Here is a 22,511-nt window from a genome sequence, read left to right as displayed (position 1 = left end):
TACGTGTTTCCTTTTCATGGAGATTAACAATACCAATTTTCACTTCTGTAACATGTTAAGTTTTTGAGATACTCTATATATGCTCATTTTAAAAATTTATCCCCCATAACACTTTCCCTTATGTGGATTTTCAGAAAACAAATTATGCATGCTCCTTTACTTTTACAGGCGATTCCAAATACCGATTTTCACATCTTTAGACTGTTCAGTTTTCGAGATATAGATACACATTTTAAAATTCACCCCCCTTTTCACCCCAAAATTTAATTTCTTTATGTCCAGTAGTTTCACCTCGCCGATGATGAATCAGTCAAGTTATTTTATATATATACATATATACATACATACACAAGCAATTACCCACGGCTTCGCTCGCGTGGATTTCGTAATTTGATCAAAGTAATCGTTCCTTGGCATTGTACTAAGACATTATCTGAAAAATTCCTAAGGTATAAAAACTTGCCCAAAAATGGAGTTTCATTTACCCCAGAAATTCTTTGTAAACCATGTTTGTGGTATTACCTTTTGGGACTTTATTGAGTCCGTATTGAAAATTTACAGTTCAAAAACAATAAAGATGTTCATTAATCCATCTATTCAATACCTTATTTCCACTTATAGTGGTTACATAAGCCCAGTAACACTTATTCGGGACATGTTTCACTCTTAATTTAGACTTCCTTTCCTTCTCTTACAGTGAACATTATTCCAGAATCTACCGGCATCTCTCAACAAAGGTCTCTCTTTGGCTACTAAGTTACAAGTGACTGACAATATTTCCTACCTGTACAAAGGGCCACTTTTTCTTTGACAATCAACTGATGTTTCAGTTTCGCCTTTACGTATATCTACCTTTGAATGTTTTAATACCTTCATACTTACGACTTTAACAGCGGCCTTGAACATGTTGTGAACATGATATACGTTTTTGTGCTTATGTTAACGCCTTCATTTTGTTGGCAATATACGCATTATCACATTAGGTGAAACCACAAACAATTTTATTTGAACCATTTTAATTAGAACTACGTAATTTTATTGGAGGAAGTTTTAGTCTATGACAAGATAGTTTTAGTGTCATCGACAGTGTTCCATTAACATGTTTTTATTAACATATCAATATTCACATTATATGTACCAAATTTTAGTAATTAGCTAATCTTTTAGCTTCTATTGTAATATTATGTGTACTTATGATTATATCTTAGGCTGAGGATGGCCTAAATTAAGGGCGAAACATGTCCCAAATAAGTGTTATTGCGTTTATGTAACCACTATAAGTGGAAATAAAGTATTGAATAGGTGGATTAATGGACACCTTTATTATTTTTGAATAGAACTGTACATGTGAGAAACTGTTTATTTATAACTGAATTCTGTTAATTGTTTATGTATCGTACATACTGTGAACATTAATATTTTTATTTCATTTTTGTAGTGTGTTTCACGCGGCACAGGACAGAAATGCAGAAACTTACCGGAAATGATGCTTTAAATGTATCTTCCCCGATGCCCCACTTGTCCACTTGCCTCCACTACATGTGTTAAGTCACGCAATGCACACTACTGTATTGCTTGCAAACTAAACAGCACATGTAAGCAGCCAATACCGTACATTCCTTAGTCACTTGCTCATGTCTGTAATCCGTTTGCTAGAAGATATTGTGATCATTTCTGCATACCTCATGCATTTTCCTTGGGAATTTTAAATGCTAATATTAATAATCCTCACCACCAACGTTCTGCTGCTAATTCAGTGCACTATGTCGCAGAACATAAGAGATATGAACCAGTTACCCCTGGCAATTAACTAAAGGATTTACAAAAATATGGATGACTGATCCTCTCTTATATTATTGGGTTCATTATGCCCATACATTTTCCATAACTTATTTTCAGACAGCCTGTATATTAGAAGGCAAGAGAATTTAAAAATTACTCATAAATAGATCCAAGTAAATAGTTATTTCTTACTGTAATTTCCTTTGTCTCGTAGTCTGCTCCTCCTGCAAGTGTAATGCCCACACTGCCACCCATAGTTTCTCGATGCAGAATCACTACCAGCACCTCTTGAACTGGAGTACAGAAGCCACCAGACTCTTCGATGGACTGATTTGCTTCATCAATTAGAGTTTGCAACTCCTGGAACAAAAAAATAAAATACATTGCATCAGTACAGAAGGATTGATTAGAATTTTCCTGTAGTGCTGGGAGTGGAGCAATTGCTCCCATTATTGCAATTAGTAGTGTGAGTGCAGTGCAACATTTGGTATTCTATAGTAGTTCTCCGATTGAATTCAGTGATGCATACTTCAAAATATAACATCTGCCATTCTTCTTCTTCTTCTTCTTCTTCTTCCATTCCCTTTCCCAGGGTAGTGTACCAAAGCTCTCCATCTTACTCGATCTTTCCACCATTCCTCTTCTAGTACTTTATTGCTATTGACTCTTCTATTTGCAATACAGTCCACAACAGAGCTGCTCCACCTCATTCTAGGCTGTCCCCTAGGCCTCTTTGCAGTCTCTGTATCCATGAATGTTCTCTTTGGTATTCTCTCTCCTGGCATTCTCATCATGTGTCCAAACCATTTTAACTTTGCTATATCAATCTCTTCTTGAAGTTTACACACTCCCATGCTTCTCCTTATTTCCTCATTTTGTATTCTATCTTGGCTTGTCTTGTCTTTCCCTGTATGCTCCTCAAGAACCTCATTTCAGCTGCTTGTATCTTACTTTGGTTCCACTTAGTCAATGTCCAGGCTGCTGAAGCATAGGTCAGTATACTGTAGGTTTATAATAGGATGAGTATAAAACCTTCTTGCACTTCATTGGTACATCTTTGTTCCATACAGTGTCTCTCATACAATGGTAGAAACTTGCTGACTGCTGTATTCTTAAATCAATGTCTCCATCCAAATTTCCATCTTGTGACATCATGCTGCCCAAATATTTAAAATTTTTCACCAATCCGAGAGGTTCATTTCCTATTTTTATCACTACCCTGGATTTTCTGTTACCTCTCGTCATGATCAACGTCTTGCCTTTTGCAGTACTAATCTTCATTCCAAAATTTCTTATCTCCTCATTCCATAAATCAACTTGTGTCTGTACTTCCTCTTCATTATCTCCCCAAACTACAATGTCATCAGCAAAGAGCATAGACTTTACTTGCTCGCCCATCATCTTCTCCTTGATATTATGTAGAATTCTATCCATGATGATAATGAAGAGTAAGGGAGACAATACACTTCCCTGTCTTAAGCCTGTCTCAACTCTGAACCTTTCAGTTTGATCCACTTTGGTTCTAACGCAGATTTTGCAATTTTGATAGAATGCCATTACCATCTGCATTGTTTCATTCCCAATCTGTGCCTCTGTCAATGATTTCCATACCAAATTCTTTGGGACACTGTCATATGCCTTTTCAATATCTAGACACGTTCTCACCATGTCCTTTCCATATTCCCAATACCTTTCCACCATTTGCTGCAATGTAAATATTGGATCAAACATGGACCTGCCTTTCTGCATCCATACCAGTGTTCTGCCAATTTTCCCTCTACTCTGTCTCTTATTCGTTTATACAAGATTCTTTCGAGGATCTTAGCTGTATGAGGTATCAGTGTCATTCCTCTAATTTTCACATTGCTTCCTATCTCCTTTCTTGAAAATTGGTATAATGACCCCTTTAATCCACTCTTTTGGAACAGTCTTTTCTCCCCATATCACACTGAAGTGTCTATACAACCACTGTAGACCAACTGCTCCTGCTGCCATTATAATTTCTATGGTGACCTCGTCAATTCCAGTTGCCTTGCCTCGTTTCATTCTTTTAGTGGCCCACTCAATCTCTGTACTGGACACCTCATTTTCCTTATCTTCCATCTGCACTAAATCTGGTTCTTCGATTTCTCCTTGTACCAAGGTATTTTGCACGTTGTAAAGCTGTTCAAAGTATTTTCCCCACCTGTGCATTATATCCTGCTTCTGTGTCATCACTTCCTCCTGTTCATTTTTAGTGAAGTTAGCACCTTCACCTGGGTTTTTCTTCTTTTTTACTCACTGGTATAAGATCTTTTTTGCTTCCGGTTGTATCTTCTTGCAGAGATTCAGTGAATTTTTGCTAGCATTTATTTTTCTCTTCTTGAACCACCTTGGAGCACTCCTTCTTGCAGTGCCTGTATTCTGTTTTACATTCTGTTGTTCTGTTTCTCAGCCATCTTTTCCAAGCTTGATTCTTCCGTTTAACTATATCTTCTACCCTGTCATTCCACCAGGGCATTTCTTGATCTTTCTTCCTTCCTTCCTTCCTTCCTTCCTTCCTTCCTTCCTGATACTCTTCCACAGGTCTTTTCTGCACACCCCACCCTCTGTTTCAAAGTATACCCATTCTTCTTTGACCCTTCCGATGTCTTTGTTAGGTATACTTGTTTTAATGTGTGTCTGGAACTCTTTCATTTATTTCCTTCTCCTGCAATTTCCACACCTTCAGCTCTCTCTGCCTAATCTCAGTCAGCTTTTGTATCTTTCCCATCTTTAACTTAGCTATCACAACTCTGTGAACCCCTTCAAAAGATTCACTTGGGAGGGCTGTTACATTAACCAACATTTTCGTGTTACCTTTCTCGACCAAAATGTATTCTATCAGAGTTCTGATTTTGTTATCCCAACTATATCTTGTTATCTTCTGAATGTTTTTCTTTCGAAACCATGTGTTACCATTTGCCAATGGTATATTAAAATGTTTTAAATGCTACCTTTTACTGCACTAATTCTCCTCCAGCTACTATTTTAAACAAAACATTTGACAATGGAATGCTGAGTTAAAGAAACTACCATAAGGAAGTTAATATAAAATTCAATGATGTAATGATCGGTAGTACATAATATGGTTTTGATGAGACCATATTTTTCAAAATACCTTCTTTTACAGTACCATACATTTTTTTTGAAAGAAGAAAGTATTTTACTGTTTTGGAACTTTGAAATACAGCTGTATGGACTTGTAATAATAATGGTATATTTACCACTAGCAAAATACCCGTGCTTTGCTATGGTTTTAAACTTAAAGTTATTAGCCAAAGTTTTACATTTTAGAGAGTCCACTGTTAGCTGAGCCAGTAAAATACACCCTCAATTTGTACATCAAACATTTTGTGGGAATGATTGTTTATTTTCTGATCTAACACTTGTTTTGAAACCTGTAGGGAAGAATTGGAAGGTTTTAAACCCTATCTTATTTAATATCTAGGATGTAAAAGCAACCAAACTGTGAAAATTTGATTTTGTATGTTGAACAATAATGGAGGAATGAATGCTGTTTTAGGGGGAGAATGTTTTAAAATATTTATTAACATCTAGGATATAGAAGACCACCCTTCATGTAAAATTTTAATTTTGTGCCTGAAACAGTGTATTTGTGTCTTACAGAGTCAACCACTACTCAAACCCCTTAGGTGAGAAATATTTTGAAGTATACAATATTTTACACCTGGGACATAAAAGAAGAATGTTCTTGTAAAATTACAACTTTGTACGCCAAACGGTTTAGAGGGTTGGCTAATTTTGTTTAAGGAGCTAACCCCATTTTAACACTTTAGGGGGTGGAACGTTAAAAAATATTCCCTATTTCACACCTAGGATTTAAAATATATACCACTATGTGGAATTTTGTTTTCATACGTTAAACCATTTCAAAGGAAGGAATGAATATATTTGTTTCCAGATCTTAACCCCAATTTAACCCTCTGAGGGGTTAACTTTGTTTCAAACCTTCTGTTATTTAACACCTAGGATATCATATGAATTTGTAATTCAAATGGTTTCACACAAATGCATTTTTTGGTAATCATTCCTCACCCCCCAGCCAAAACCCCTTAGGAATGTATTTTTTTTATTGTTGTTTATTTAAAATCTTAGACAGACTTTTATGTTTTCAGAGGGCAGCACCGATCTCTGATAAAAATTTGAAATGAAAACTCCATTATTACTTAGGCCTAGTATATTTATTAGGCTTGTTTAGTAATTTGAGAGGTTTAAATCCTTAAAAATTAGACATTCAGCGTGTGAAAGAATACGTAGGTACCAGTAATGGTACACAGTCTCAAAATAATGTTCCTCCACTCGTGTACTAAGTAATGTTTTAAAAATAAATATTTCTGGCAATAAAGAAGAAGAGAAATCGGAAATTTGGTCGAGTACCTTGGCTATTGTGAAGACTTTGTTTTATAACTTCAACTTCTACATGGTTCCAAACCTTATATACATGAAACATTTTGAAATTATATCATATTTGACACCTACGACATCCAAAGTTCTTGTAAAAAAATAAATTTGTACGTCAAATGGTTTGGATGGATGAATAATTTTGCCATAAGTCTTCAACCCCAACCAAAATCCCTTTGGGGGGCGGGGGGGTGTATTGTTTTAAGACCTGTTATTATTTAAGAACTAAAACATATACAAGCAACCATCATGTAAAATATTAACCCCCAGTTAAAACCCATTAAGGGTGTGTTGTTTTAAGACCACTTCTTAGTTAAAATATACGGCATATAGGAGCAGTCATCATGTGAAGTTTCAACCTCGTACATCAAACGGTTTCAGAGAAATTAGTGTTTTATCATCAGGTCACAAACCCCAGTCAAAACCCCCTTAGGAATATACTGTATCAAGACCACCACTTATTTAAAATAGGAGCAACAATCCTGTGAAAATTCAACCTCATACGTCACGCTATTTCAGGGGAATGGATATGTCTGTCATCAGGCCTCACACCCATCCCCAGTCCAAACCCCTTGGGGGGTGTAAGTTGTTGTTTGTTTTAAGGTCACTTTTTATTTAAAATATATTACATATAGAAGCACCATCATGTGGAATTTCAACCTTGAAAATCAAACAGTTTCAGAGAGATGAATGTTTATGTTTCCTAGTCAAAACATCTTAGGAGTGTATTATTTTAAGACCACTTGTTATTTAAAATCTAAGACATGTAGGAAAACCATCATGTTAAATTTCAAGCTTTTATGTCTTACTGTTTGAAAGAAATGAATATTGATGTCGTCAGCTACCCCCTCCAGTCAAACCCACTTAGGGTTGTATTGTTCTGTGTTTCTTAATTTTTTTTTAAGGAGATTACAAATACCAATTTCCATGTCTGAAACATCTTCAATTTTTTAGATATAAGCACCGATGATACAGATGATTCCCATAGGGAACCTGAAATGTTTGCCCAGAATGAGTAAATTTATAATACCAATATAGTTGGTCTGCTATTGGACATCATAAACTTCCCAGCTAACTCATTCCTGTTTGCCAGCGTTTCACCCCAGTGTGCTAAGTTGGGCTCATCAGTTGATAAATAGCACACCTACAAAGATGCATGGCTAGTGCATACCGTAGAGGCCACTGCGTAGACCACTTGGAGCTGCCAATGTCCAATAACGGACCAACTATATTAGCATTATATAAGTACTGGGCGAGTTGGACATGCGGTTAGGGGCGCGCAGTGTGAGCTTGCATCCGGAAGATAGTAGGTGCGAACCCCACTGTCGGCAGCCCTGAAGATGGTTTCTGTGGTTTCAAATTTTAACACTAGGCAAATGCTGGGGCTGCACCATGATTAAGGCCATGGCCGCTTCCTTCCCACTCCCAGGCCTTTCCCAACCCATCGTCACCATAAGACCTCTCTGTGTCGATGCGATGTAAAACGAACTGTAAAAAAAAGTATCCTCATGAAAAGAATTCAACTCCTTTTTCAGTACTTCATATAAACCCCTTTAAGCAGTTTTCCAAAAACAAAAGAATACATGTTTCTTTATTGTTAAGAGAGACCAAATATCAATTTTCACATCTGTAACACTTTCAGTTTTTGAGATCTCAGAATCTTTATTAAGAGAACCCTTGTTCAGTCCTCTTTACCACTCTCCTTAAGTGGTTTCTCCTAAAGCAAAAAAGTGTGTTTCCTTATTTTTAAAGGAGATTCCAAATACCAATTTTTACATCCGTAAACTGTTAAAATGTTAAAATATATACTCATTTTTTCATTTACCCCACCCCCCCACCCCCCACCCCCTTTTACACATCTTAGAGGACGAATATCCAAAAATCCTTCCTTGATGAGCACCTACATTGTAATATAAATGTATCCCCAAAATTTCATTTCTTTATGTCCATTGACTCGGCGAAGATGAATCAGTCAGTCAGTCAGTCAGTCAGTCAGTCAGTCAGTCAGTCAGTCCATGTTGTTATATATATATATATATATATATATATATATATAGATAGATAGATAGATAGATAGATAGATAGATAGATAGATAGGTGAGTTTTCAAAATTAGATTTTTATTCTTCGATGTCAGAATCTGAGACATGTAAGAATTACAAAAAATAGCAAAATATTTAACTGCATCAACTGTCTTGATCTCAAAAAGTGCTTAACCCAATACTCTGCTGATTACGTGTGTACAAGTCATCCTAATGGTTATGCTGGATATTTTAAGGCTATCCTCATTATGTTTGTTAATTACACGTTGCAAAATATTGCAAGAAAAAACTCTGCAAAACAAAACATCAAGAAAAGAAAAGTCAAGTCCTGTTTTGCGATGTGAAATGTATGAATCATGAACATATACAGAACAACATGAAATTAATTTTACAAATCGAATGATAGACGATTATCTGAGCCTTTTGGTCAATCGAGCACACTCCTGTTCCTATTCAATGTTACATTGTGTGGATTACTATATATTCAGGTCAGTAAATCACACAGTCTCCACAGATAATTCCTACTTGACCATAATCTGTCCACCTAAACAGTGTGACATACACCACACCAAATGTCAACTGATCCTGAACTTCCAACACACCTCAGAATGAGGAGAGACTGGTTTAATACCAAAGAATCACAGTAGTGATGCTCCAGACATACTACCAGTTCACTCATAGCAGCAACCGCTCAAGTGTCACAGTACTAGTCTGAGGTTCAGAAGAAGTCTACCAACTGATGCAGTATGCCTACGTGTCACCTTGTTTAGATGGACACATTAAAATCAGCAGTCAAGTGGGGATTATTTATGGAGACAGTGCAATTAAATTTGAAATTAGAAGTGAACTCATTTATCTTTATCTTCATTGATTTTATTCTTCTTTTAGCTTTGCATTTCTCTTATATTTTTCATTCCATGCATTTATTTTATTGAAATCACACCATGCTAAGAAAATCCTTGGACTCGTTGCAAATTTTCAAAATTGCTGAGCAAAGTAAATCCTGTTTATAAAAAACAAACTGTGCTAAATATACAGTAAACTGAATACAGCAGTCAGTAGGGATAGGAGTGTGCTCGATTAGCCAAATGGCATGGAAAATCATCTATCATTCAACATGTAATAGGATGTTGTTCTGTAACTTATACGTTCAAGATTCATACATTTCAAATCGCATAATAGTACTGAAGTTTTATTTGTTTGATTTTCTATTTTGCAGAGTTTTCCTCATAAAATTCTAAAACACGCAGTTAACAAATTTTCCTGCGGACTATTTTAAAATATCTTTCATGATTCGTTAGGGTAGTCCATGCACAGGTAATCAAGATGTATTGTGTTAAAAACACTTCAGACACAAGAAAGTTGATGTGATAAAACATTCAGGTGTTTCAGTAACTCATACATGTCTCAGATTTTGGAATGGAGGTATTAAAATCTAATTTTGAAAACTTAGCATATGGTAAATATAAAATCATCATCAGAGGACCAAACAATTCTATTTCAAAGTTCCAAAATTGTAAAATGCGCCACTTATAAACAAAAAATTGGCAACAGGAGGGTTTTTGAGAAATATGGTTTTATCAACACCATTTTCTTATTCAAATAATCGGATCTACTTTCTTAATTTCTTTAACTGTTCAATTCATTATTTTAAGTTGGATTACCATTCATTTAAGCTGGATTACCACACTTTCCAAACTAAAGCTAGGACTGGGAAGGAAGCAACCATGGCCTTAATTAATTAAGATACCAGCATTTGCATGGTGTGAAAATGGGAAAGCATGGGGAACATTCTTCAGGGCTGCCAACAGTAAGATTCGAACCAACTCCTGAATTTAAAGTCAAGAATTTCATGTTTGGTCCGTATTGAGGGGAACAATGAATTAGATTGTGCAAGATCCACCTTTTCAATACAAGATGTGTTGTTGGTTAAAATTACAACCTCATTATTTATGGTACCGGTTTCAACATCCATGGACGTCATCATCAGCCAAATAGGGTAATTATACAAGGATACACAGTGAAGTTTAAACACGCAAAATTAACCCTCGTAATTAAAACTGTCTATAGCAAGTTAAAATACAAAGCATAACATTAAACAAAACTTCCCACATTTTCTCTTACTGCACAACTGGATGACAGCCAGGCCTGCCCCTCATATATATATTTCCCTGACTTAGTCCCCATCAAATATTTGTCTTACTACTGGATCCACCAAGAGTAGAGATACGAAAGGAATCAGACACAATGTTACACCAAATTAATATTACCCAATTTAGAAGAGTTCTTCATTAGGTTTCTCAAGTATTCTAGCCAGCCTATGATTTTCTCCTTTCAGATAAGAAAAAAAATGCTTTTATTGTCTCCTGACTCCTGGAAATGTTTGTTATGTCACTGAACTGAGTGTTGTTTTTATCACGTGGTCAAATATCTATTTTTGCTATTGGTTTTTCATTACACTGACTCAGACAGGCCTTATAGTGACAATGATGGGATAAGCCTGGGAAGGAAGTGACTGTGGCCTTATATTAAGGTACAGCCCCATCATTTGCTTGGTGGGAAAATGGGAAATCTCAGAAAACTATCTTCAGGACTGCCGATAGTGGGGTTTGAACTCATCATCTCCCAAATACAAGCCAACTTGCTCTGTGAACAAATCTCTACTATTGATTACAGAATGAGAGACTAACTCTAATTCAGTAGCGTGGTGCTAAAAATACAACAATACTTGAAAGGACAGACATCTGATATCAGTTACATTTACAAGGAGAGTCTGGAAACAGAATCGATTACTTATGTAGGTTGTCACGGCCAGTATCCAACAGACATTCCATGCTTTCAAGCCATTGCCTTTTTAAAGGAGTATGTATATTTCACATATGGTATAATAAGCTTTCCTAGGACAGTCTGGTTGTGTTCATCTGATGTAAATAGGAGACAGTGTGCTTGGTTACCTCAATAGTCTATCAATTTCCAAAAATGGAACTGTGCAAGCCACTACCTAGCATTTATGAGCACCTGAAACTATGTTCTATTTAAGTACAGGTTTACCTCCTTGCAACTGAAGTTTTTGCACTGCATAAAAACACACAGACATAACCATCACGGAAAAATGCAAGTAATTAGTAGTTTTTTCTCTAGCTTTTCAGATCTAAAATTTTCCTACAATCAACTCAAGTCATCAGAACCACCAAAGTAACATAACTTCCACAAAAATCCCATTGACAAATTTACAGCAGATGGAATATTTGAATGTGCAACATAACTGAATTATTACAACCTGACTAGTGTAATGTTCCCATAACAATTTGAATCAAGCAATGTATTACTAATAATCCACTGGCTATCAGATTAAATTCAATAATCAAAAAATGTTTACTCTTTTTTACTCTTGTCCAATCTTACAATATGCGATTTTACCATGATATTATCTTCTGAACAGGCCATATTCCTACAGCTATTTCACACTGATCTAAATCGATATATTGTTACATTTAATACATATAAATCACGATTTACATACCTGTTGTGATATGAGGCTGGTAGATGAAGAAGCCAAGGAGGTAATGCTGCCATACTGTTCTCTATGAAGATTGGAAGCTGATCCATAACGAGCCAATGGTGGAACCATACTTTCTTCACTTGTAGTGGAATCCAAAGATGAAACTCTGATGTGGTTGTTTGGCAATCCATTAGCAGATGTCTTCACACTACTATTGTTACTTGCACGTCCACTGTTAGCTAAAGCTAATTCAGCTTTCTCAAATGCCTTTTTAATGTCATTCACACTCACTGAACGTCGACAGTTAAGATTTCTTGAGGACTGGGAGGGAACTCTGTTAGAGGAAGTAGAAGACTGTTCTCCTGTACTAATTAAAGGCTTTCTACTTCCACTGTGTAAAGATTGTTCAGTTTCTAGTTCTTTTCCATCTGGCAACAAATCTGACTTGTTTACATCCTCCAAGTCCCTCGACTTCTGCCGCTCTCGAAGCCTGGTCATAGTATGGTCTTGTTTCCCTGACCGCCCAGTAAGAATATCTATCAAATTGTCACTAGTGTTGCTCTCTGGATCGACAGGGGTTTCACCAGGAGGACCTACTCCCTTCAAACTGCTTCTTCGCTGAACTGGTTTTGGTTTTGGAGGAACAACTGGTGCTCTGCTTCTTGTATCTGTTGGTGAACTAGCATTACTAGATTTCACCTTCCACGTATCTGATGCACCATAAGATTCCACATTCTTCTCTGCAGTAATGTTTCCATTCTGGCTATCTGTCCCAAATGGAATGCTACTATTCGATTCTACATCACGTTTTGAGAGTACCTTTTTCTCATACCTGTAAACTTCAGCATCCTCAGCCTTATCTACAGTACTACCAGGCATTACTCCAGCAAGACCAGAGTATTTTTCAGGGACCTTTTGCTTGTTTTCTGTGATGTTTTCATTACTTTGTGACATTTTTCCAGCTAATGTAGGAGTCATAATACGTCTTGGTGCTGGCTGTGGAGCTGTAGTACGAGCTGGAGATGATATACCATCAATATCTTCATGGCCCCTATTATCCTCGGACCCTTCTGCATTATCAAAATCGCTTGACAACTGGCCACTTAGACATGCGATAGGCCTTTCTATAAATTCATTTTCTTCCACTTCCAGGTATGCCATTTTTACAGTCTCATCAGGTGCAGGCTCAGATAACGGCATCCTATACTGGACAGTCTCACGAGTTTTTTCTACCACCTTAGAATCTCCATCAGACTGAATAACTTTGTGTTTTACTTCAACAATACCACTGTAATTTTCCGTTTTCCTTGATAGCAATTGTTGTGAATCATCGCTGGCATTGTTGTCTTTACTTGAAATGAAGTCTTCACTATCATCGTCAAACTTTCTTTGTATGAGGGGTGATCCAACCTTCAAGTCACGACCACTGCTATACCTGGCTGATGACAGAACATTCTTTCTATTGATGGCCTCAACACTCTGAGCCTTAAGGACTCTTTTGTTACTGTCACTTCCTGAACTTCCATTACTACTACAACTTGCTTGTGATCCTGAGGTTAAAGTTGAGGCAGTAGAAGAAGCAGCAGAAGCAGTAGTCTCTGAAGATAGGGTCCGTCTAAGGGGGCGTTTATCAGGGTCGTTGCCTGTAATAGTTTCCAGGTGTTGCCGGCTTGAATTATCTCCAATAGATTGATGAGGAGCATTATCAGGTAACGGTGATGGTGGTGGTGAAAATCCATGTGAAATGCTGGAACGACTGGAACTCACAGCAGAATCATTGTCGCTATCATCCTCAGCAGTTGATCTTCCAACATCTGAGGGCAATATATTTTTCTCTGAATGAGTACCATTACTTTTTGAATTTTTACCATATAATTCTCCATTTGATATTTTACCAATATTGCCTTTTATAGTGCTTGTTTGAACCATTTCATCTTTGGAACGCAAGAGGGTAGTCATCCTAAGATCAGGCGAACTACTATTGCTGCTCAGGAACTCAAAACTCAAGTCTGATCGTGTTGGCGATGTTATACTTTCTAAAGACTTCGGAGGTTCTGGATGAGAAAGCAGAGCAGACGAATAGCTAGGGGAGAGAGTAGACTTGGTAATGCTACTGCCTACATTAGTAGCATTTCTTGGTGGTTTCATGGGGGGTAAGGGAGGAGGACATGATTTAGGGACATTATTGGTAGAATTCTCAAACAATGGTCTCAGTTCTTCTCTGCTTGAACTAAGAGATGAAGACACTGAAGACGCAGAGGATGACACTCCATACACAGTAAGACTTTTTCTTTTAAATGCAGGAGAATATTTTGGCATGTTAGCAACTGGAGTTTGACTCTTCCAAGGCAAAGAGGTGAGATTTGATGTAGCCACTGTAGTTGATGATGCATTTACACCTGAACTTGTTTTATCAAGTGGTGAGCAAGTGGCAGTTCCCCATTTGTTTGTGGTTGAACCACTGTGTCTAGTGAAGGGTAGTTTAGAATCATCTCTGGATAATAACTGGGGTTTTGAAGAGAGAATAGAATCACGACTTTTTATTTCTGGTAAGTCAATTATAGCTTGATTTGTTGTTGCCATCTCCGATACCTTCTCTGGAATGATAAGACCTCTAAGTTTGGAAATCCCACGTCGACGCTGCTCAATTAGAGCATTCAGAGAAGCTTTCCTCATGTCTTCAGCCGTTGCTTTATAACCGGCTATACTGTTCCGTTTACTGGATGGAATGGCTCCTACATCAACTAAACTCTGTGATCTAGAATGAAGATTACTTGTACCGGTTGCTCCACAGAAACTTGTCCTGCGATAAAGTGAGGGAGCCGCATTTGATTTCTGGCTTACTTCTGTAGAAGGAGCTGCTGTAGAGTGCCTGTTGTGGTTAAGCTTCCGTGGTAAAGTACTTGAATAACCTAATGTATATACTGAAGCTGCTGAGGAGAGTGATGAATCGGGAGAACCAGAGGAGTAAGCTGATGACGATGAAGAGGGTAGGTCCATATAGCTTTGTGTCCTTGTAGTATAGTCTAGGGATTTTGGAGGATTAGCAGTCTCCACACTGGTGACCGAGGCAATGCTCGAAACATCACTGGAGCTGTTGTAGACTGGGGATGTTTTCTTGTAAAGGTTACTGGGTGACGCAGTAAAATTAGGAGATAGATCACTTTGGTTATGTCCAGAAAATGGACTCCGCTGTCCAATTTTATCTACTGAGAGGACTGACCTGGAGAGCATTTTGCCAGGTGGCAAAGTGACTGAGGCACTGTCCATTGAATCATCTTGATAGAAAACATCCTCTGAACTACTATATTTGCTCAGTCGTCTTAAGGGAGGCAAAACAGATGTTTGTCCATCTTGTGCATTAGAAAACATAGCAATTTTATCTCTTACACTACGTTCACTTTTCTCATCCTTACGCCATGTTAAATTTCTAACAGGTGAACGAATTGCTACTTCTTCAGATGTAGATGAGATGGAACTACTAGATAACTTCCTATTTGGTGAAACTATGAGCTCCACTTCTTGCCCAATGGACGGTTTTCTTGTTGGAGGTCCAGAACAAGGGAGTGGTGGTGGAGGGAGATCAGAAGGCATCTTTGGATCATTTTCACTGCAGAGTGGTACAGGTTTATCCAATGGCACTTCCATTTCAATAAGGGCAGGAACTCCTACACTAAAGTGGTTTGGTTCTTGATAATTTGGAGGGAATTCATGGCCATCTGGTGGTAGTCTGGAGAAGCTTGGTGGTGGTGATAGAGATGTATCGCTCAAGGAAGACTGCGAGTAACCATGCACAGAAGGTGACTTGCTGGAGATGGGTGCTGTCAATGAGTCCAGAGCAAGCAGCGCGTCCATAGTTCCCCGAACACCTGAAGAAGAAAGACAACAGGAATTTAATTAGTATCTTAACTGGAGAATTACCTATATAAACCACTACCAATACTGTACACAATTTGCAGATATTACTCATAAAGCAATTAGTTCTAGTCTAAATCTAAACATATTTTTTGAATCTTTCTTCACAAAGAAACTCTAGGTGATACAGATGATGAATTCACTATAGTCCTTCCTATTAACAATTTAAAAATATAATTGTGAACAGACCACATATTGTGAAGTAATATGAGACTTATAATGCAGACTTGGGGAAAGATTCAACTGAGGCCTGCAAAGGCTGGGTAGCTCAGGCAGCAGTGTGCTGGCATTCTGAGCTCAAATTGGCGAGTTTGATCCCGGCTCAGTCCGCTAGTATTGGAAGGTGCTCAAATTCAACTTTGCTTCGGTAGATTTACTGGCACGTTAAAGAACTCCTCTGGGACAAAATTCCGGCACCTCGCCGTTCCCAAAAACCGCAGTAGTAGTTAGTGGACGTAAAACCAATAACATACTTATGATTTATCAACTGCAGCCATGTGTTCAGCTAAATGAAACACTCAGCAAATTAGTTGCATCCTCTACTGTCCAACATTCTTACGGTACATATTTTCATAGTAAATTATTAAACTACATGTAATTGTATTGGAATATGATTTAACTTAAATATTATGCAATCTTCTGTGAATTTCTATGTGACTGCATTGAAATTATTACATTATTCTACTTGTTATGGAATATTTTAAGTAATATTTCACAAAATTGTGTATGAATTCCTGGGCGACCCCGTTGGAATTAAATTACGATACTCGCAAGGAAATTATTTTCTGAAAATTTAATGAAAATTTATATGCACTTGCTACTGTTTACTATGTTACATTTCTTGTAAGTAATTGTTAATTTTAATGGTTTTCTCCTAGTTGTTCAACGTTGCCCTAACACGTTGAAGGCTTTCAGCGACGCAAAGATGGGAATGGGCTAGAATTGGGCAGGTAGAGACCGTGGCTTTAATTAAGGTACAGTCCCAGCACTTGCCTGGTGTGAAAATGGGGTAACTACAAAAACCATCTTCAGGACTGCCGATGGTGAGGTTTGAAGCCACCATCTTCCGAATGCAAGCTCACAGCTACGCAACCCTAACAGTGCGGCAAACTCGGTTTAATGTAGTTTCTTGCAATATTTTGTTGTCAGGTAAATTTAGTTATTTGTTGCAATTTTACTTTTATACAATTATATGTAATTTATTTATTTATTTATTTAATTATGTTGCCATATTATTGTAAGGATATCCCCCAATTATAATGCAGTGGATAATAATAACACCAACAATACAGCCATGAAACAGATTCAGATGGTCATTAAGATGTGTGATATACCATACTTTTCTAATGACAATATAGTAGGATTTTTTATTTATTGTACCTAATTAATAAAAATATTATTATTATTATTATTATTATTATTATTATTATTATTATTATTATTATTATTATTATTATTACTACACCACTTTTCTCACAAATGATGGGGTTTCGGGTGCAAACTGTGTCGCACATGTTGACTTAGCTCTGTAGATTGGGAAAGGGTAGTGCTGACAAGGATTCAGAATTATTTGATAAGATAAATCAAGTATGTGGGAAATGACATGGAAAGGAATGTGATTGTAGCGGGAGATTTTAATTTACCAAATGTCAATTGGGAAGGAAATGCGAACGACAGGAAGTATGACCAACAAATGGCAAATAAGCTAATATGGGAAGGACAGCTGATTGTCCATTGGATTGGACCCTGTAATAATTAAGAGGAGAATTCCTCAAGGCAGTATTATTGGACCTTTAAGTTTTCTTATATATATAAATGATATGAGTAAAGAAGTGGAATCAGAGGTAAGGCTTTCTGCGGATGATGTTATTTTGTATAGAGTAATAAATAAGTTGCAAGATTGTGAGCAACTGCAAAATGACCTTGATAATGTTGTCAGATGGACAGTAGGCAATGGTATGATGATAAACGGGGTTAAAAGTCAGGTTGTGAGTTTCACAAATAGGAAAAGTCCTCTGAGTTTTAATTACTGCGTTGATAGGGTAAAAGTTCCTTTTGGGGATCATTGTAAGTATCTGGGTATTAATATAAGGAAAGATCTTCATTGGGGTAATCACATAAACAGGATTGTAAATAAAGGGTACAGATCTCTGCACATGGTTATGAGGGTGTTTAGGGGTTGTAGTAAGGATGTAAAGGAAAGGGCTTATAAGTCTCTGGTAAGACCCCAACTAGAGTATGGTTCCAGTGTATGGGACCCTCACCAGGATTACTTGATTCAAGAACTGGAAAAAAATCCAAAGAAAAGCAGCTCAATTTGTTCTGGGTGATTTCCGACAAAAGAGTAGCGTTACAAAAATGTTGCAAAGTTTGAGCTGGGAAGAACTGGGAGAAAGGAGACGAGCTACTCGACTGAGTGGTATGTTCCGAGCTGTCAGCGGAGAAATGGCATGGAATGACATTACTAAACAAATAAGTTTGAGTGGCGTCTTTAAAAGCAGGAAAGATCACAATATGAAGATAAAGTTGGAATACAAGAGGACAAATTGGGGCAAGTATTCATTTATAGGAAGGGGAGTTAGGGATAGGAGTAACTTACCAAAGGAGATGTTCAATAAATTTCCAATGTCATTGAAATCATTTAAGAAACGGCTAGGAAAACAACAAATAGGGAATCTGCCACCGGGGCGAGTTACTAAAATTCTATGGCAGGTCACAGAAGAGTAGCCTTAACATTAACACGTGTCAACATTACCGCACACCCACTTGTGTCAACTCACCCTGCAATAGTGACATTGCATTTCTTTTGTCATTTGGGCAATGTAAGATAACACTCCGGAATCATAAAACTCACCACTATCAGTACGGTAAGCAAATCGGAAAATTTACTTTACGCTCATTCTTGATCTACCGCAATACGCGATAAAATCCTAACGAACATTCGGAAGTAGAAGCTTCGGTACCGTGCTACGAGAACATATAGTCAGGAGCAGTGGCGGCTCGAACTGAATTATGGCCGTAATTATGGCACAGTCCCAGCATTTGCCTGGTGTGAAAATGAAGAAACCACGGAAAACCATCTTCAGGACTGCCGACAATGGGGTTCGAACCCACTATCTCCTGAATACTGGCCGCACTTAAGCGATTGCAGCTATCGAGCTGTCGCCAAGTAGTAGATTCCCGACCAGTTGTTTACCTCGTATTTTCTAAATGATTTCAAAAGAAGTTCGAAACGTGTCGAACCTCTCCCTCGTCATGGGTTTTTAACAAAGCCGGCAAATAGCAATTTTGTAACACAGGAGTTCTTTAATGTGCCGGAAGCCAACAACAGAAGGGATTATTAGGCTCCTAGTTGCATTTTCCTCAAAACAATAATCACCATCACCACCACAAGGCAACTATATTGAGTTTTTTCATTTGAACGTCCTTAATTCCCACCTATCTCAGCCGGGATGGAACCAATCTATCTTGAGAACAGAAGGCTAACCAACTGCATCACAAGATCGGCTGAACAGATAGAGAGTAACATAACGATACGGGAACGTACAAAGGTCAAGCGAATGTGAATATGGGCCGATGAGTCTTTACGTATAATGATAAAAAAAGACAAGACAAAGTCACCTCCGTACAGGCCATGAAGGCCCTTGGAGGAGTGGAATGTGAAGGCTTCCACCATTGTTAACCTCGGCATGTGATGAGGTAGAGTGGTTAGCTCTACGCCAGGCCGCCTTTCCCCCCAGGAATTAACCTGGTACTCATTTTTGGTGTAGGCTGAGTGAACCTCAGGGCCATATGCACCTCCGGAAGTGGAAGTCTCGTTACTTAAATTTTACGACTTCCGGACGGGGATTCGAACCCACATCCCTCGGGGCGAACCGAGCACGCCTTTACCGCCTCGGCCAGGCAGCCCCTAATAATAATAATAATAATAATAATAATAATAATAATAATAATAATAATAATAATAATAATAATAATACGGTTTCTCAATTACTGATAGACTGTGCTGAGGACACGGAGAAGGGATATATCCCATTGCTCCAGTTTGTTTACAGCGGCTCACGCAGGTTCGGGCGAGCAGGCGGTCAACTGAACTCAACAGCAAGCTGCTCGCAAGATGAGTTCTCTTCCCCTCCCCGCTCAGAGCAGAGGACGTGTGAAACCCACTCGGGCTCCTCAAATTATGGAGCAATCAAAAACGTGAAGGTTAGCGAGTTACTAAAATTCTATGGCAGGTCACAGAAGAGTAGCCTTAACATTAACACGTGTCAACATTACCGCACACCCACTTGGGTCAACTCACCCTGCAATAGTGACATTGCATTTCTTTTGTCATTTGGGCAATATAAGATAACACTCCGGAATTATAAAACTCATCACTATCAGTACGGTAAGCAAATCGGAAAATTTACTTTACGCTCATTCTTGATCTACCACAATACGCAATAAAATCCTAACGAACATTCCGAAGTAGAAGCTTCGGTACCGTGCTACGAGAACAGATAGTCAGGAGCAGTGGCGGCTCGAGCTGAATTATGTTCGTGGTTCTGCACAGTGACGCCCAGCACATTGCAGTTAAGTGCAAGAGACAAATCTCAAACCGCACTGAATATGGGAAGTACCAGTTGTGCTCGTGTACATGGGGTCAGATCCTTCAAAAAACAGTAAATATAATTTTCCCCGTATTACAGGAGAGAACACGAATAATGAAAGAACAAAATGATCAAGTATGTTCTACGATTTCCTTCAACAGTGTATATGATTCATTAAACATCACTTAAGTTCGTTTTGTATTATGTTTAATTATTCTAATTTTGCATTAACATAAATTTGTTTTTGTATGGTATGCATTATCCTGTATCACCTTAAATGAAATGTACAATTTGATTATACATATTGATCTTTCTTTTAGAAATCAATTTGTCTGATTTCAAAACGCTAAAAATCGCCCCCACACCCTATTATTATATTAGATGTTATAACGTCCGGCCCTTGGTCGAATGGTCAGCATAACGACCTTCGGTTCTCATGGGGCGCGGGTTCGACTCCTGGCTGGGCCGGGGATTTTAGCCGCGTTAGGTTAATTCCCATGACTCGAGGACTGGGTGCTTGTGTTTGTCCCAATACACACCTAATTACCAACTACCACAGGAACCTGCAACAGTGAATACATGACTGGCGTCAGAAAGGGCATCCGGCCATGAAAACAGGGCAAGCCCATAACTCGCATCCGCAGCACCATCAGGGTATGGGGAAAGCGATGAAAGATGATGATAAATATCACAACACTTTCTTTAATTCCCTTCAGCATACCTACTTCTCAAGGCTATATTTTCCCACTTTTCTTCAATTTTAACTACATTTTCTATACGTGTAGGATAACTTACAATATTTATCCTACCTCTTGGCTAAGATATCATAGCTATTTCAACAAAAAATTCATGATTTCCACTAAACTTGAGAAAAGAAAACTGGCCAACATAGCCGAATTTTCAGAAAATTGTTCACTGGCACCAATTCCAAAAACGTACGGTTCAGTTTTATAACTTATCGTTCGGGGAGTGGTAATTAAAATATTGGTACCTATACAGTAGGGTCTACAACAGCAAATCTGTAAGAGGATTTCTCTCTCTCTCTTTAAATGCTAGGATGGCACCTACCTCAACTCTAGGCGTAAATATTTCGAGTGACACGCACTTGAGGGTAACAGACTCTCATCTAAACATATTTCAAAGATGTAGGGGCGGTTATTTGGGCGAAGGCAGGGAAGGCCGGGCCTCATTTACTTGTATTTCAGAAGCATTCAGATTTTCCTGTGAAACAACTGAGATTGAGGAGGAGACTAAGGCCAAAGAAGTATTAAAATTTACATATGATAACAATGACATTTAAAATAAAGATACAAAAGTTGAAAACTAGAAAAGCGGCTGGAATTGATCAGATTTCTGGGGATATACTAAAGACAATGGGTTGGGATATAGTACCATATCTGAAATACTTATTTGATTATTGTTTGGTCAGAGGAGCTACACCAGATGAATGGAGAGTTGCTATAGTAAGCCCTGTGTATAAAGGAAAGGGTGATAGACAAAGCTGAAAAGTACAGGCCAGTAAGTTTGACGTGCATTGTATGTAAGCTATGGGAAGGCATTCTTTCTGATTATATTAGACAAGTTTGTGAAATTAATAACTGGTTCGATAGAAGGCAGTTCGGTTTTAGGAAAGGTTATTCCACTGAAGCTCAACTTGTAGGATTCCAGCAAGATATGGCAGATATATTGGATTCTGGAGGTCAAATGGACTCTATCGCGGTTGACCTGTCTAAAGCATTTGATAGGGTGGATCATGGGAGACTATTGGCAAAAATGAGCGCAAGTCGACTAGACAAAAGAGTGACTGAATGGGTCGCTATATTTCTAGAAAATAGATCTCAGAGAATTAGAGTAGGTGAAGCTTTATCTGACCCTGTAATAATTAAGAGGGGAATTCCTCAAGGCAGTATTATCGGACCTTTATGTTTTCTTATATATATAAATGATATGAGTAAAGGAGTGGAATCGGAGGTAAGGCTTTTTGCGGATGATGTTATTCTCTATAGAGTAATAAATAAGTTACAAAATTATGAGCAACTGCAGCGTGACCTCGAAAATGTTGAGATGGACAGCAGGCAATGGTATGTTGATAAACGGGGTTAAAAGTCAGGTTGTGAGTTTCACAAATAGGAAAAGTCCTCTGAGTTTTAATTACTGCGTTGATGGGGTGAAAGTTCCTTTTGGGGATCATTGTAAGTATCTAGGTGTTAATAATAAAGAAAGATCTTCATTGGGG

The 22,511-nt window shown here is 37.9% G+C and overlaps 1 protein-coding gene across 4 annotated transcripts in view; it reads right to left on the bottom strand.

Annotated features, from left to right (window-relative positions):
* The window catches only part of bbg (big bang), a 263,462-nt gene that overhangs the window by 28,601 nt on the left and 212,350 nt on the right, over positions 1–22,511 (bottom strand). For all 4 annotated transcript variants that reach the window (XM_067140569.2, XM_067140568.2, XM_067140566.2 and 1 more), the window contains 2 exons: positions 11,790–15,637; positions 1,975–2,142 (listed from right to left, as the gene is read on the bottom strand). In XM_067140569.2, coding sequence (XP_066996670.1) covers positions 1,975–2,142; positions 11,790–15,623 — 4,002 coding nt within the window. In that variant the 5' untranslated portion in view covers positions 15,624–15,637. The remainder of the gene's footprint in view (positions 1–1,974; positions 2,143–11,789; positions 15,638–22,511) is intronic.

This window comes from Anabrus simplex, chromosome 2 (genome assembly GCF_040414725.1).
Source record: "Anabrus simplex isolate iqAnaSimp1 chromosome 2, ASM4041472v1, whole genome shotgun sequence".
NCBI classification, from domain to species: domain Eukaryota; kingdom Metazoa; phylum Arthropoda; class Insecta; order Orthoptera; family Tettigoniidae; genus Anabrus; species Anabrus simplex.
This window is presented reverse-complemented; position numbering and strand designations above follow the sequence as displayed.